At 38.3% G+C, this 17,541-nt stretch overlaps 1 protein-coding gene across 1 annotated transcript; it reads left to right on the top strand.

Annotated features, from left to right (window-relative positions):
• The first annotated feature begins 14,458 nt into the window (after nt 1-14,458).
• Nucleotides 14,459-16,867, top strand: LOC140180158 (uncharacterized). Its single transcript, XM_072220579.1, has one exon. It carries the CDS (start codon nt 14,459-14,461, stop codon nt 16,865-16,867), a length of 2,409 nt encoding a protein of 802 aa, XP_072076680.1.
• Nucleotides 16,868-17,541: the final 674 nt, after the last annotated feature.

Below are 17,541 nucleotides of genomic sequence, written 5' to 3'. Positions count from 1 at the left end.
AATCGCTGGGGCTGACCACGGGGGAGGCAGGCAGACAGGGGGAGTCGGAAGACCAAGGCTGCGCTGCGGTGGGGATGCATGCACCAGGTCCGACGAAATCAAGCTGGTTCAGACCACTGGTAACGAACCCAGGATTAAGGAGGCAGCGAGCTTTATTAGCGAGGCCAACAGTGAGACGACACAGATTTGGAGGGGAGTAGGCGAGAATGGTGACTTGATCAAGGTGGGTTCGGAGGGAGCCGCGAAGAAGACTGGTGGTTTCACTCAATTGGGGCGCGAGGATCCAGCGTATTGTGAGGTAACCAGTGACGAGCTTGAACTGGGTGTAGGTGGAGGTCAGATTCTTGTTCATAGTGGAAGGAGGAGGGACATCGGACATGATGAGTGTGACTATGGAGGGAATATCCTTGGGCATGAGGAAGGTGAGAATGTTGCTGATGACAATAACACCCACTATTTGAATTTGGAGGAGCAGATGTTGGAGAATAGAAGAACCTGGGATTTGGCAAAAGAGTCAGGTGCAATGCTGTTCAATGAGGAAGATGACATTATGGCAATTCTCCAATCACAGAACGAAGAAATAGCTCGCAAAAAAAAATGGCAAAGCTGAAGGAAAAGATGCGACGTTATAGACCCAAGCATAAAAAACATGTGTGTCAAAAGAATTTAAAATGATTTTTAGCTCTTGGAATGTTAGGGGGTTACGGGGTGATGGTAAAATAAGAATGGTGAGAGACTTAAAGAACAAACATAGGGTAGATCTGTTGGGTTTGATTGAGACAAAAAGACAGATAGTGACAAGATTTGATAGCAAGAATACAGGGGTAAGATGGTGCGAGATGGGAATATGTTGGTTCTGTTGGTGCATCAGGTCGACTTTTGTTAGTATAGGATAAATTAGCTTTTAATATGAATAACTGTTATAAGGGTGAGAGGAGGCTGAGTATTGAAGGGATCCTGGTAAAGAAGGGCTTCAATTGTGCTTTTTTCTTAGTCTATGGTGCACATAGGAGGTATGCAAAAATACAGGTATGGGAGGAGCTGAGCTACATGGCTGGGTTATGTCAGGTTCCTAGTTGTTACATGGGAGACTTTAATGAAATAGCCCAGGTGGAGGAGAGAAAAGGTACCGTTATTCTACCTTGGTCAGCGGAAGATTTCAAAGAGTTGGATACAAGATATGCATTTAGTGGATTTGCCACTCTCTTATCAAAAGTTCACATGGTTTCGGGGACGTTCATGTAGTCGGATAGACAGAGCTCTGGTTACTTTGGAATGGTTAGAGGAGTTTTCCGAGACCCGATTACGAGGTGGGCCAAGGGGTTTGTCAAGTCACTGTCCTATAATAGTGGAAGATAAGAAGCTGCGATGAGGTCCAAGGCCATTCCGAAGCCTAGATTCCTGGTTTACACAGGAAGGCTTTCTCAGAATGGTTAAAGAGGAGTGGAGAGGTTTGGAGGAGATGCAATTCACAGAAAAGTTGAAGGCTTTGACGGTTCCATTAAGGAGGTGGCATAGGGCCAATTTCGGAGAGATGGACAAGAAGATTACGAGGTTTGAGGAAGAAATTAAGAAGATTGATGATATGGTCAGCAATGGAGTGTATGATGGAACGATGGAGGCTCGAAGAAAGGCACTGGTTACTTGCTGTGAGAGGTGGTATGTGAGAAAAGAAGTTCACTGGAAACAGATGTCCAGGTCTCGGCAAGCTAAAGATATGGACAAAAATACAAGATTCTTCCATAATATAGCGTCGGCAAGAAGGAGGAATAACAGGATTGATATACTGTTAATCAATGGCAGACTGATCAAGGATCAAGCTAGAATAAAATTGGCTATTAGAGAATTCTACAAGGAGTTATATCACTAGGAAAACTCACATATGATATATTTTAGGGACAGTCTGGTGGGTAGGATTGATCAGGAAGATTCTGTGCATCTGGAGGCGATGCCGTTGGCTGAGGAGATCAGAGACGTTGTGTGGGATTGTGAGTCTTCTAAGGCACCAGGTTGTGACGGGTACAACATGAATTTTATCAAGAGGTGTTGGGATGAGATTGGGCCTAAGTTCATGGCAGCAGTAATGAGGTTCTTTTGGACATCCAGGTTACCGGCGGATTCTAATATCACTTGGGTGGCATTAGCACCTAAGTTCATTGGTGCAAGGGAGATTAAAGACCTGCGACCTATTAGTATGGTTAGGTGCATTTACAAGGTTATCTCCAAGGTGCTGGTTAGGAGGATGAGATCAGTGATGCCAGCGTTAGTAGGGGAGACTCAGAGTGCATTTGTAAAGGGAAGGAAAATACATGACGGAGTGCTTATCGCATGTGAAACTGTTAACTGGCTCAAACTGAGGAAAAAGGAGGCAGCAATTATCAAGCTAGATTTTCAAAAAGTATATGATAGAGTGAAGTGGAGCTTTGTGGACATAGTGTTGCAAAAGATGGGATTTGGGCATAGATGGAGATCCTGGGTTAGGCAGTGCGTGGCCACCGCATCTATGTCGATTCTAATAAATGGTTCGCCATTCAAAATGGAAAGAGGTTTGAGACAGAGTGACCAACTTTCTCATTTTCTGTTTGTTCTCGTTGTGGATGTACTACATCGAATGATTGTGGAGGTAGTCAGGGACGGACGTATTTCACCTTTATTGATTGGGAGAGATAGAATAGAGTTGTCTCATCTTCAGTTTGCTGACGATACAATTCTATTTTGTCCACCAGAAGAGGAGACTATTAAGAATTACAAGTCGAGCTTGATTCTGGTAAATTGTGATGAGCAGTGGGTCCAGCATATGTGCTGCTTGTTAGGTTGTAAGGGTGGTTCCCTCCCAGTTAAATACCTGGGTATCCCCTTAGGAGATAATCCGAGGGCGGTGAAGACCTGGAAGCCTATAATAGACAAAGTGGAGGAGAAGCTCAGTCTGTGGAAAGCAAAAATAATCAACAAAGCTGGAAAGTTGGTGCTGATCAAATCAGTTTTAAATAGTTTGCCAGTGTATTACTTGGGTTTATTCAAGATGCCAAAAGCTGTTGCTGAGAAACTGATTTCCTTACAGAGAAGGTTTCTGTGGAGCAAAGAGGATGGAAGAAATGGGATGGCACTAGTAAGATGGGAGGTGGTGCAGGCCCCGAAAAAACTAGGCGGACTAGGAGTTAGAGATGCTATGGTTCGAAACACAGCCATGATGTTTAAGTGGTGGTGGAGGTTTGCAAAGGAAGAGTGTCCGTTGTGGAAGAAAGTGGTATGTTCTTGTAATAATCTGAATCTTAATGAGCTACTGTCAACTCAAGTGCTACCTACTAGAGGAGGCCTATGGAAAGATATATGCCAGTTACATATAACGAACCAACATATCAGGGATAAGATGATTAAAGGCTTGTCCATGGAGATTGGTGATGGGCGGTGCACTCGATTTTGGGATGATGTATGGTTGCTTTGTGGATCTTTGAAGGATCGATTCCCTAGGCTTTTCTCTGTTTCAAACCAATGTGGATCTGTTATAGGGGATTGTGGATTTGGAACTTCGAATGGAGGAGGGAACTATTTCAATGGGAGTTGAAACTCCTGAGTCATTTACATGAGGAGTTGAGACCTGTGAAACTAGTGAATAACAGAGAGGATAGTGTGGTGTGGAAATATGATACACAAGGTGTTTATTCAACTAACTCGTTTGTGTAGGAGGAAATACTACCCCAGTGGATTACTAGCTACAGCTTCACTAAGACCATCTGGAAAGGTTTAGTTCCACCAAGAGTAGAGATGTTTACGTGGTTTGTCCTGATAGGTAGGGTAAATGCAAAAGAAAGACTTAGCTGGTTTGGGGTTATCAGCTAGGAAGATAACGTCTGTGTTTTATGTAACAAAGATGTGGAAGCTGTAAACCACTTGTTTCTAGGCTGTAATTTTGCTTGGCATGTGTGGATTGCTTGGATTTCGGTGTTTGGCCGACAATGGTGCGCTCCGGGCTCGTTGAAAGAACACTATCTATGTTGGACAGAGAAACCGGGGAGTAAAGAGGATCGAGAGCAATGGTTGAGGTGCTTCTGTGCGATCGTTTGGAACATCTGGTTAGAAAAGAATCGAAGGATTTTTCAGAATAAAGACGAGGGTGTTGAAGAAATTATCGACATGACCATATTGAACTCCAACGAGTGAAAAGGTGTTGACCCTTTTAGTTGTTGATAATTATGTCGGAAATGACATAGGGATTATTTTGTGTTGTTGAGTTATCTCTAAGAATTGATTCATGTGTATGTCTGGTTTATTGCTCTAATTTATTGTGTTGAGCTTTTTATTTTTTTAAAAAAAAAAAAGAATATTATTTGTACGCTAGCTAATTAATTTAAATAAATTCTAGTTGATCTAAGAGCATCTATGCATCCCGATTGGTCTATTCAACGTGGCAACTCTCACAAACGCGTGAAATATACTTGGAAATAATATATACACTTGGAAGGTGTTCATTGTAAGTCGTAGCTTGTAACTTGTAAAACTTGACATCTTTAGTTTTTTTATACTATTTCATAATTTTGTTGCAAATTAAAATTGATTTCATTATGAGAATTTGTGGTGGTCGAGACGTCGTTGAAACATCTACAAGACTCGTTGGTCGTACATCATTGACACAGCCTTGTCAATGCCTACATAATTTTCTAATTTGACTATGAATAACCATTAATGTTTACATACTAAAACTTTAGATATTGGTAAAATATATATTAAATTAGTTAAAGATCAAATTATATCAAAACAACCTTAAATATCATTACGATTGTTTATGAATATATATACAATTATTTAAGATAAAATTACATCAAAATAACTTAAATATCATTACAATTATTTATAATATTTTATAAAATAATTATTCTCCACGTACAAGCGCTTTTTCCATATAAGTTTTTACAAGTCATTTATATTCACATACTTCACATCATTACTACACGTTCTTTTTCTTTTTTTTTTTCATCGTCATCAACACCACCTCTTTCTCCTCATCCTCTTTCTCCTTCTTTTTTCATTGAAATTTTTTTTCCTTCTTTCTTTTTGTCTTTCTCCTCCATCATCATTTATCTCCTTACTGAAGATAATGAATAATTTAGAACGAAATTAATTATTATTATTTAAAGTCCAATCAAGTGGTTGAGGTGTGGTTCAATTAAAAAAAAATATAGTATTAGAAGAAACATTTTTTCTGTATTTGTAGCAAATTTTGGTGTAACACAAAGATTTTGGGTGTAATACGAAAATATTTAGGTATATTTTAAGAATTTTTGGTGTATTTTATTCTAATAAGTTCGGCAAAATTCAAAACTTTTAGCTTCCTCTTCCTCCTCCTCATCTTCTACTGCTTCATCATTTTTTTTCATCATCATCATCTTCTTCTTCTTTTTTTCTTATTCATCTTTTTCTTTTTGTTTTACCTTCTCAAGTTTCTTCTTGTTTTACTCTCTTAACAATAATAAAAACAAAAAAATCAAACAAAGAAGAAGAAGAAACACATAATGCTACAAAATTACTTGGAAGAGGATGAACTTACATTCATTTAACTAAAAGAAAAAAAGATATAAGGAAAAAAGAAGAGAAAATGCAGCATTAAAAGAGATATTTTTCTATATTTGCAGCAAATTTGGATGTAACACGAAGATATTTGAGTGTATTTTAAAAATTTTGGGTGTATTTTTATTCTAATAAGTTCTGCATAATTTAAAACTCTTCCTCTTCCTTCTTCTCATCTTCTGCTGCTGCTTTTTTTTTTCATCATCATCACCATCTTCTTCTTCTTTTTTTTTCTTATTCGTCTTTTCCTTTTTGTTTTACCTTCTCAAGTTTCTTCTTGTTTTACTCTCTTAACAAGAATAAAAATAAAAAAATCAAACAAAAAAGAAGAAGAAACACATAATGTTGCAAAATTACTTGGAAGATGATGAACTTACGTTCATTTAATTAGAAGAAAGAAAGAAATAAAGAAAAAAAGAAGAAAAATGTAGCATTAGAGAAAATATTTTTCTGTATTTGTTGTAAATTTGGGTGTAATACGAAGATATTTGGGTGTATTTTAAGAATTTTAGGTGTATTTTTATATAATTCAAAACTCTTTCTCTTTCTCTTCTGCCTCCTCATCTTCTACTGCTTCTTCTTCCTCATCTTCTTATTTCGTTTTCTTATAATTCTTCTTGGAAGAAAAAATCAAACAAAGAAGAAAAAAAATCATAATGTTGCAAAATCAATAGAAAGAGAAAGAGAAAAAAAATGTAGCAACAATAACAACAATAAAAGCAACCACGATGAGAATGAAATACGCGAAAAAGAAGAAGAATAAATGCGAAGAAAAAGGAGGAGGAATGCAAAGAAGAAGGAGAAGAAGAAGGAGGAAAAGGAGGAAGAGAAAGAATGTCGAATACAAACGTTGAAGAAGAACCATTTCTCGTTTAACGCTATTCAAAGTTGAGGAAACGCGTATTTATACGTTCTCTAAATTGAGGGTTGTTTTTGTTGAATTTGGGCTAAAACTTGTATGCTAAAACGATTTGTACGTGTAACAAGTCTCTTTATAAAAAGGTATATTTCATCAATACAATTTTTAATCCACAAGAACCGATATTTTTATCCAAATTGAACATGCATCAATAATAATCAATAATCATGTATTTAAACAATTATTGTATATGTATTTTTTTAAACAACAATAATTATTTATTACGTATTATATTATTTATGAATAATAATTTAGTCATAAATAATACTAAGACAAAATATATAAAATATAAGTTTATCATAAAAGAAAAAAAATGATAACACAAAAGTAAAAATTCAAAAAAATACTCTACCAAGTAAAGAGATAAATTTAAATATTTTGTGTGTATTATACATGATAATAAAATAAAATTAAGAAGAACACAAATAAAAAAAAATTCAAGCAGACTGACTAAAATGATCATGGAATGTATTTAATTTTATACGTGATACAAGAATATATTTTAAAACTCAAGTATTTTTATCCCACTACTGTTAAACCAATAATGTTATATCGAACATAATGTTGCACGATAAAAGATGAGCATAGACATAAATTTAACGTGGTAGAGATGCAAAAACTTAGATCTAAGTGATTAAACATGTATGAACAGAATAATGAATAATGATAATACAAGAGAAAGGTGGAAACTCACATTCAGTCGACTTCACATGAAGTTATTTTTGGATAAATGACACGTGTTATCATTTGGTTTAAAAAAATCGATTTATTTTATACAAATGATTTAATTAAAAAATAATTGATATAACTATGATGTTAAATTTTTCACCGTATTTTATTTTAAAAATAAATTAACTAATTTAAATTGAAAAATTGTAGTTAATTGTTTACTATATAATTTTTTTAACCAAAATTATAATTAAAAATTATTAAAAAATAAAATTATCTAGTATATTAGACCAGCTCAATGTTAATCAGATTTTTTATTTCTATTATAAAATATAAAAAAAATTAATTCTAAAAAAAAACATGTTATTTTTTAGGATTTAATTTTTTAGGTAAAAAATATAAATAAGCCATGGAGAGATTAATTTGACATGAATAAGCCAAATGAAAAACTGATTCACGAATCAACTATTGCACAAATTCATGTAGTTCGAATCAGCATATATCGAACTTGATATGAATGTAATTCGAAACAAGTTAGTTCAAATTACATGCACATGTGAATAAAGAATAATTCGAATCGATGCAATTCAAATTACATGCACACGTGAATAAAGCATAATTCGAATCGATGCAATTCAAATTACAGGTGGTTAAATCGATACAAGCTTATTCGAATTAGCTTGAGCACGAAACCCTACATAATTCGAACCTACCCGATTCGAATTACTCTTGTTTTGTCACTAGTAGTAATTCGAATTGACCTGTTTCGAATTACAGTAGATTTGGCTATAAAAGGAGTTCGAATCCATCCCATTCGAATCACTTTTCCACTCTCAGACCCCACCAAATCCCAGAGAAAACGACCCAAATTTACTCCGACAAAGGCTCGAGCTGACTATTTAGCTGATGGGGGACGATCTAGGTAGACTATATCGGTTGGATGGAGTGGCTCATATTGCCAGGGTCATCAACGACGAGGTTAGTAGATAATTTTTTAGCTGGTGGTTTATATTTGTGGTTCTGCATGTGGCTTGTGTTGGCGGTATTACATGTGGTTTATTAAAGTGGTTTTATTTGCGGTTTTGTTGGCGGTTTATGTTAGTGGTTTACGTTAGTAGTTTTGCATGTGGTATTGTTAGTGGTTTTTGTTTAGTAGTTTTGCATGTGGGATTCTTAGTGGCTTTGGATGTGGTTTATGTTAGTGGTTTACGTTAGTGGTTTCTGTTAGTGGTTTTGGTTAGTGGTATTGCGTACGATTGATTTTAGTGGTTTTGTAGATAAGTTTTGTTGATGGTTTATGTTAGCGGTTTTGTTGGTGGTATTGGAAGTGATTTTGTATGCGGTTTATGTTAGTGGTTTTGCATGTGTTTTTTGTAAGTGGATTTGCACGTAGTTTATGTATGCGGTTTATGTTACCGGTTTATGCATGCGGTTTTAGTGGTGGTTTATTATATTGCTTTTGTATGTGTTTTTGTCAGTGGTTTCCATAAGTGGTTTATGTTGTTAGTTGTTTTGTTAGTGGTTTTGTAAGTGGTTATAATTATGCGGTCAATGTAATGTGCAGCCCCAGCGTTGCATATCGAGCATGCGGCGGTAGCAGGGCATGCAACTCGATGAGAGATACGTTCCGTACTTGCAGATGGCCGGATTATACCATCTTGCGAGGCTGAACGATAGATGGTTCGGATTAGATGAGCCCCTTGTCAGTGCATTCGTCGAGCGGTGGCGTCCGGAAACGCACACCTTCCACATGCCGTTCGGAGAGTGCACGATCACACTTCAGGACGTGGCATACCAGTTGGGTTTGCCAGTGGACGGGCGTTATGTCAGTGGTTGCCTTACAGATTTCTAGATATACATCCAAGGTGGCCGTCCAGCTTGGGTGTGGTTCCAGGAGTTGCTTGGAGTGATTCCTCCTCCCAGCCAAGTTCAGAAGTTCGCAGTAAACTGCACCTGGTTCCAGGAGACTTTTGGGGAGTGCCCCGCGGGAGCCGATGAGGAGACTGTGCGGCGCTTTGCTCGTGCCTATATCATGATGTTGTTGGGCACTCATCTGTTTGCCGACAAGTCCGGCAACCGTATTCACATCAGATGGCTTCCCTACATAGCTAAGCTTGAGGAGATGGGTACTTACAGCTGGGGGTCTGCAGCACTAGCATGGTTGTACCGATACATGTGCCGAGTGGCGAACAGACATGTGGTGAAGTTAGCAGGCCCACTTCAGTTACTTCAGTCCTGGATCTTTTAGCGCTTTCCTAGGTTTAGGCCTGCTGGGTATGATACGTGTAGCTGGCTGTGGGCCTCGAGGTACCCTACTCGGACTTTTCTATTTCAAGTTAAAATAGTTAATTCCATGTACGCTTGTTATGTTATACAAATATGTCACACTTTTAATTAGCTATAACACCGATGTGAGATGCAGGTGGTCTGGTTACAACCCTTCCGGTAGCGAGAAGGGACCTAGAGTGCAGATGTGGAGACTGAGGATAGACATGTTACAGGCCAGGAATGTGAGTATACTAACCGCCTATGTTTATTTAATTAATTAAGCTTTATGACTTTGGAGCATGAATTGGCCTGACAATATTGAAATTTTTGTGCAGTTCATCTGGATGCCATATAGCTCCCCCGAGGTACTACATGTTGTGCATCTGGAGGTGTTGGAGCCTCGGCATACGGTGATATGGCGGTCTGTGACGTCACTAATATACTTTGCCGTGATAGAGTGGCATCAGATAGATAGGGTTTTACCGCAGTTTGGCGGAGTCCAGCCCCGTCCCCAGCCCGCCCTGAACATTGACTTTCTGATGTCGAAGGACGGGAGAGGCGGTGAGCGTATGTTCCCATCCGCTTTGTAGTTCTAGCATCTTCATTGGGAGAGCCGTGTGGACCACATTATCTGGTTCGATGTTGTCGCAGACCCTAAACCCTCACATGACTTCCTGGAGTGGTGGAGTCAGCATGGAAAGAGGTTCTTGTCACCAGATATGTATTTGGGGGATTCAAGAGCCGTTTCTATTCTTGTGGAGGCGACGCAGAGGGGCGCTGGGCGAGTTCCCGATATGGATCGTGTTGACGACGTGCCAAATAGGCGTCGGGTCGAGAGGAGAGCTCGTGTGGGGACACGACGGAGCCAGCGTGAGTGGAGGTGGCTGGACCAAGCTATGGACGAGGGTGACGCGACGGTGGACGTGGAGGTAGACGACGAGGGCACGGAGGCAAACGGAGAGCGCGTGCTGCGAAGGACGATCACGGTGATCATGGTGACGACGACAACGATGATCAGCACGGGCCCGTGGGGGAGAGGGGACGTTGGAGGGCATGCTGGAGTTGGGGGTGTTAGACCCCTCGGCGGATGCTGTAAGTCTTGACACTTAACAGGGCCTCATCTTTATCCTGAAATTGCTGACCAACCTGAAACTCTGTCAGACCTGCAGACCCTTCCGCATCTCTAGCGCCAAATCCAGCAGGCTGCTCAGGAACCCTCTCCTGCCTCATGGCATCCAAGTCCAAAGATGAAAAATGTGGAGGGTACTGCTGTGTGGCAGAGCTAGAACCACCTCCCGCGCCTGTAGGCTCACTCGCTCCAATATCATCGCCATTGTCATCAGTAATCATATCCGGCTCCACATCATCGTCCTCTGGATCATCCAACAATCCATCTCCAACCCCAGCCGGTGCAGCACATTGTAAAGAGGTCAGCAGAAATTCTCCTGTTCCAACCTCGTCGCCTTCACTACCGTTGAGATCAACAACGAACGAAGGGGAGGCGACAGGCTGGACAGGTGGCTCGTACACAGGGACGGAGGAAGAAGCAACGGCATGTCTGGAGCTAGAACTGTCTACCGTGCCTAAAGTGGGGGTATTCCGGTTCGAACCCCCGAGCTGGATACCACATCAACCAACTTTGCCAACAGCTCTGGTGACCTCACTTCGGGAAACTGCCGGCGACAATGAAACATGACCTGCAAGTCCTCATCACTCCCGATCGTGAAAGAATCATACTTCATGGTTTCTTGGAGCACCGTGATTGGAATGCGATAGAAAAACTTCTTAACCCGTTTCACACCTTCCAGACCAAGTTTCACCAGTACAGAGTTAACAAGGTTATCATAGCTCGTCGTAGGCCTCACGAAAATACTGAGAGGATCCTTATCAGTGAACTTCACACCGGAACGTGTTTTCCTTTTAATCGAACCTCTGTGGTGAACCAACGCTACAAAATTCTTCTCACTAGCCATTTTTCCCCTCTAAGGAGAGCAACTCACGTTCACACCATATATATACAGGTCTGGTCCTCACTAATTCGAATTAGCCTAGTTCGAATTGTATATGGTGTAATTCGAATCAGCATCTTTCGAATTACATAGGACTTGGTATTCGTGAGTAAATCGAATCAGCCTGGTTCGAATTACTGTTAGTGTGTAATTCGAACTAGGTGAATTCGAATTACATGTTTTGGGTGACTCCTCATAATTCCAATCAACATGATTCGAATTATATATAAATGAAGTTCGAGCTTAGCTGATTCGAACTACATATTAATGTGTTTTGGTTGATTGATGAAGCTGAATTCGGATTGGCTTAATCATGTAAATTTGTGCTCTCCTTGGCTTATTTAGATTTTTTACCCTAATTTTTTTTATTGTATTTTCATTAAGTTTGCACAAAATTCACCTATTACATTGACTAAACTTATTTATTTACGTAAAGTTTGTTTATGGACTCAGCAAACTTGTTTACGTTTTAATACGATTTGAATTGTATTAGTATATTTTTATTTTTTAATCAATTTAATTTTATTTAAATAATTAAAATTTTAAATTATAAAATTTGTATTAGTTTGTAATTTAAATTAATGATTTATAAAATTGTATATATTCGTATTATTGTACTCATATGATTAATTATATTTATTCGATTTTTTTTAAAAAAACAACGGTCGTTAATTTTTAACTAACAAATAAATACACTTATATTATTTTTAAATTAAATTTTTTTAAGTAAATGTACTCTTATTATTTTAATTTTTTAATTTAAATAAACATATTCGTATTATTTTAAATAAAATTTAAATAAACGTACTCATATTATTTTAAGTAAGTATATTCTTTTAATTTAAAAATAATATAAATATATTTAAATATAAAAATTAACAACCGTTATTTTTTTTAAATTGAATAAATATAATTAATCATATGAGTACAATAATACGAATACATACAATTTTATAAATTATATCTATTTAAATTTTAAATTACAAATAAATACAAATTTTATAATTTAAAATTTTAATTATTTAAATAAAATTAAATTAATTAAAAAATAAAAATATACTAATTCAATTCAAATCGTATTAAAACATAAACAAGGTTGCTAAGTCATTAAACAAACTTTACGTAAATAAATAAGTTTAGTCAATGTAATAGGTGAATTTTGTGCAAACTTTATGAAAACACAATAAAAAAATTAAATCCTAAAAAATAACATGATTTTTTTAGAATTAAATTTTTTTATATTTTATAATAGAAAAAAAAACCAGATTAACATTGAACTGGTCCAATATATTAGATAATTTTATTTTTTTAATAATTTTTAATTATAATTTTGGTTAAAAAAATTATATAGTAAACAATTAACTATAATTTCTCAATTTGAATTAGTCAATTTATTTTTAAAATAAAATATGGAGAAAAATCTAACATAATAGCTATATCAATTGGTTTTTTAATTAAATCATTTAATAAACAGATTTTTTTTAAACCAAATAGTAACACATGTCGTCCATCCAAAAAAAATTTGATGTGAAATCGACTCCAGGTGAATTTTTGTCTAAGAAAAAAAATTAGAGTGCTAGCAAACTACCATTCATGAAAAAATGATAAAATATTAATTATCTTAAATAATTTAGATATGTGATTACAAAATCGACAGAACATCTATTAAAAAGTGGTTTGAATAAAAGGTATATAAATAGCGAAAGGTAGAGAAAAAACTAAGATTATACATGAGATGGTTAACAAAAATCTATGTATAAAAGATTTTATTGTTTACATAATATATGATAGGATATAATATCGTTATTTGATTTATGTAGCTACTCCCATGTGCTAAGAGGAAAAGAATTTGTCATTTTTGCTATATGGAATAATTATAATATTTACTTAAAATTTAAATCAATTTTATTTGATCTTTATTCATATTTAAGTGCAACCTAATAATGGAAGCCAAGAACTAAGATATTGAAATAATACAACTCCTAAAAACTGTAGTGATAAAAATCGTTTCTCATTGTTTGACGATTAAAACATCCCACCACAGAAAAGCGGTCGGCGCCCGATAAAATGGTCCGTGTAATTAAGTTTTGGATCATCGAATATCCGTAAGTTATTATATATGATGAGAAAGAAGTTGATTTTACGAAACTTTTCAGCAGCTGGAGAAAAAAAGACTCCATAGTTCTTTATACACGGTGACATACTAATACTAAAAATATAAATAGATGTTGACGTGTACCTCGCTAAGTTCAGAATTAGCATCAACATCAGCAAACCGACCATAAATTCCGGTAACAAATAAATCCAAACTGAAACAATCATTTGACTAAAAACACACGTGAGTCACACATTATCCTCTAGCCGTTATCAATAACAACGGAACTCATCAACTGATCCACGAATATCGGAACAATCAAGTAACATACAGCACTCCATTTCATCTATAAAACCAAACCTAAAAAACCTAGGAAAGCCAGGTTACATTTTACTAATTCTAGTTTATTTCTCTTATTTTCTGATAATACTCATTCTTACTTGAGTGTCGGAGTGCTTGTTGCAGGTGCTCCCGCCGCCGTGTTTCAAGGTGCCGAGGTTCTCTTGCAACGTTGCTCCCTGGACGACATATAAGCTCTCCAAAAGACACAAGCAGCTAACTTTGACGCCGTATACCTCGGTTCGCCTAGGACGGAACATTTGGCGCCCACCGTGGGGCCCGAAAGTCACACTAGCCCCACTCTTTTTTCATATAGTATATTGTATCTTCTTTCTACGCAGGGTTTCTCAACCTTCACACATGGCCGATAATGGAGTTCATCAATCCACCCAAGCCGAGCTCATGGCCCAGATGGCCTAGCTACAAGCAGAAGTCAAGAGACTTGCCGAATTATCAACCCTGAACAACGCCAGCAAACAGGAAGACAATTCCAAAGGCTCAACCCAGGGCGGCGTAGACCTTTTGGGTGTCAACCCCCCAAAGGAGAAGCTGACCTTAGATAATCCGTTCTCTGAAGATATCACAAATTACCAGATGCCAAAGCACTTTACACTACCTTCCTCGCTCGAGCCATATAAGGGGATTGGTGACCCCCGGGCTCATATTAAAAAATTTCAATCTATGATGTTTTTTAATGGACCTAATAACGAACCTGTGCTTTGCAGAGCTTTCCCTACTTACCTTGACGGAGCTGCTCTACTTTGGTTTTCAAAGTTACCTGCTGGGTCAATCTCTTCTTTTGAAGAGTTAGCAAGGTCCTTCATAGACTACTTTGCAGCAGCACGAATTTACGTACACGGATCGGACTACCTCAGCACTATCCGCCAGGGTCCCCAAGAAAGTTTGAAAGATTATATGACCAGATTTACAGAAGCGACCATGGAAATACAAGACCTGAACCCAGCCGTCCACCTACACGCCCTCAAGGCTGGTCTACGGCTTGGAAAGTTCAGAGAAACAATCGCAATCACAAAGCCGAAGACGTTAGAGGAATTTCGAGAAAGAGCGGCCGGACAAATGGAGATCGAAGAACTCCGTGAAGCCAACAGAACAGAAAGAAAACCTAGAAAAGAGGAAGATAGGATACCAAGGTCGGCGATTAATAAAGAGCTCGCCAAACCGTTCAAGCTCACCCCAAAATTCGACAACTACACCAGGTTCAACACAAGGAGGGAAAAGATAATCAAAGAAATACTCAACACTAAAATCATCAAACCACCAGCAAGGGCTGGGAGCTACCAGGATCAGAGATTTGTCGACAAAAGTAAACACTGTGTCTTCCACCAAAAGTACAGACACACAACCGACGAGTGCGTGATAGCTAAAGATCTATTGGAGAGATTAGCTAGACAAGGCCTCCTAGATAAATACATCGAAGGAAGAAAACACAAAGAGGGAGATAGAGACAAAGAAGAACGCCAACAAACCTCGGCGAAGAAGGAAGCCAATAAATGGCCCAACAACTCACCACCTAAAGGGGTCATAAACTGCATATCAGGAGGATTCGCCGGAGGAGGTGAAACAAACTCGGCAAGAAAGCGCAGCTATCGCACAATGCTGGCAATAGAAGGGACAACACCACGTAGCAGCAAGGATGCATCTGACCTAGAAATCACTTTCAACCAAGAGGATATATCCTCGGCCGCACCACACTCAGACGATCCAGTAGTAATTTCTATCCAGACAGGCGACTTGTTGGTAAGAAAAGTCCTCCTGGACCCAGGTAGCAGTGCCGATGTTCTGTTTTATACTACTTTTTTAAAAATGAAAATATCCGAAAGACTTATACAACCCTCCTCCAGAGAATTAGTCGGATTCTCTGGAGAAAGGGTGCCAATCAAGGGTTACATATGGTTGAGGACAATGATGGGAAATCACCCATTATCACGCACCATTGACATACAATATCTTATAGTTGACTGCCCTAGTCCTTATAACATTATCCTTGGAAGACCTGCCCTGAACATGTTCAAGGCAATAGTTTCAACTTTTCATCTATGTGTCAAATTCCAGGCACAGGACGGAGCGATAGCGACACTCCATTCAGACCGGCAACAAGCTCGACAATGCTATAATGCAAGCCTAAGAAGGTCGGCTCCGAGACAAGGGTTCCAGCAAGAGGTCAAAGTAATTCATAACACAAGTGAGGTACTCTCTCTGGCAGAGCTTGACCCTCGTGAGGACACCCAAGAAAGGCCTCAACCAGCAGACGAACTACAAGAAGTCCAGCTGACGGCGAAGCCTGAACAAGTTACATACATCGGTCAAGCACTACAAGGTAAAGAAAGAACCAAGCTTGTAAAAGTATTGCAAGACAACGCGGACCTATTTGCTTGGACTCCAGCAGATATGCCAGGAATAGATCCAAACATAATCTGCCACAAGCTCACTACCAACCAAACAAACCGACCTATAGCCCAGAAGAAAAGGAATCTCGGAGCAGAAAAATCAAAGGCAGCACTAGAAGAAACCAAGAAACTGCTCAAAGCTAACTTCATCAAAGAAATCAGATTTACCACATGGCTTTCAAACGTGGTAATGGTAAGGAAAAACTCAGGTAAATGGCGCATGTGTGTCGACTTTACAGATTTAAATAAGGCATGCCCCAAAGATGCCTATCCTTTACCTTGTATTGATAAACTCGTAGACAGTGCATCAGGTTTCAAAAGCTTGAGCTTCATGGATGCATACTCTGGTTACAACCAGATACTCATGCATCCAGAAGACCAAAGCAAAATGGCATTTATAACTGAGCATGGAAATTTTTGTTATAGAGTAATGCCATTTGGTCTAAAGAATGCAAGTGCAACCTACCAACGCCTGATGGACAAGGTATTCCATCACCAAATAGGTCGGAACATGGAAATTTATGTCGACGATATGGTCGCCAAGACCACCCAGGAGAAGTCACACTGCGACAACCTTAAAGAGATATCCGAATAGATACGAGCATACAAGATGAAACTCAACCCAGAAAAATGCGCCTTTGGGGTGCAAGGAGGCAAATTCCTCGGATTTATAACCCCGAAAAATGCGAAGCAATACTCAACATGGTGAGCCCTAGAACAATAAAAGAAGTACAACAACTGGCAGAAAAGGTAGCAGCACTATCTCGGTTCCTACCATCAGCATCAAGCCGAGCATACCATTTCTTCCAAACAATAACAAAGAACAAAAAGTTTCAATGGACAGAGGAATGTGAGAAAGCGTTCACCAAGCTCAAAACCATTTTGTCATCACCACCAGTACTACAAAGACCAGAAGTCGGTAAACCGCTATACTTGTATTTATATGTTTCTAATCATTCTATAAGCTCGGCCTTAGTCATTGAGACAGGAAAACACAACAACCGGTATACTTCGTCAGTAGAGTCATGCAATCCACAGAACAGAGGTATCCGAAGATAGAACAGCTAGCTTTAGCACTCGTAACAACAGCGAGAAGACTCAGATACTACTTCCAGAGCCACACAGTGATAGTACGGACAAACCAACCATTAAGACAAATACTGACAAAACCAGAACTAGCCGGACGACTAACTAAATGGTCCATCGAGCTCTCAGAATTCGACATCCAATTTCAACCAAGGTCAGCCTTAAAAGCACAGATCCTCGCTG

Source organism: Arachis hypogaea, chromosome 16, assembly GCF_003086295.3.
Source record: "Arachis hypogaea cultivar Tifrunner chromosome 16, arahy.Tifrunner.gnm2.J5K5, whole genome shotgun sequence".
In the NCBI taxonomy this organism is placed as follows: Eukaryota; Viridiplantae; Streptophyta; class Magnoliopsida; order Fabales; family Fabaceae; genus Arachis; species Arachis hypogaea.
This window is presented reverse-complemented; position numbering and strand designations above follow the sequence as displayed.

Excerpts from the sequence above, each read along its gene's own strand:
- LOC140180158 (XM_072220579.1), top strand. The coding sequence starts at position 14,459 with ATGCCAAAGCACTTTACACTACCTTCCTCGCTCGAGCCATATAAGGGG.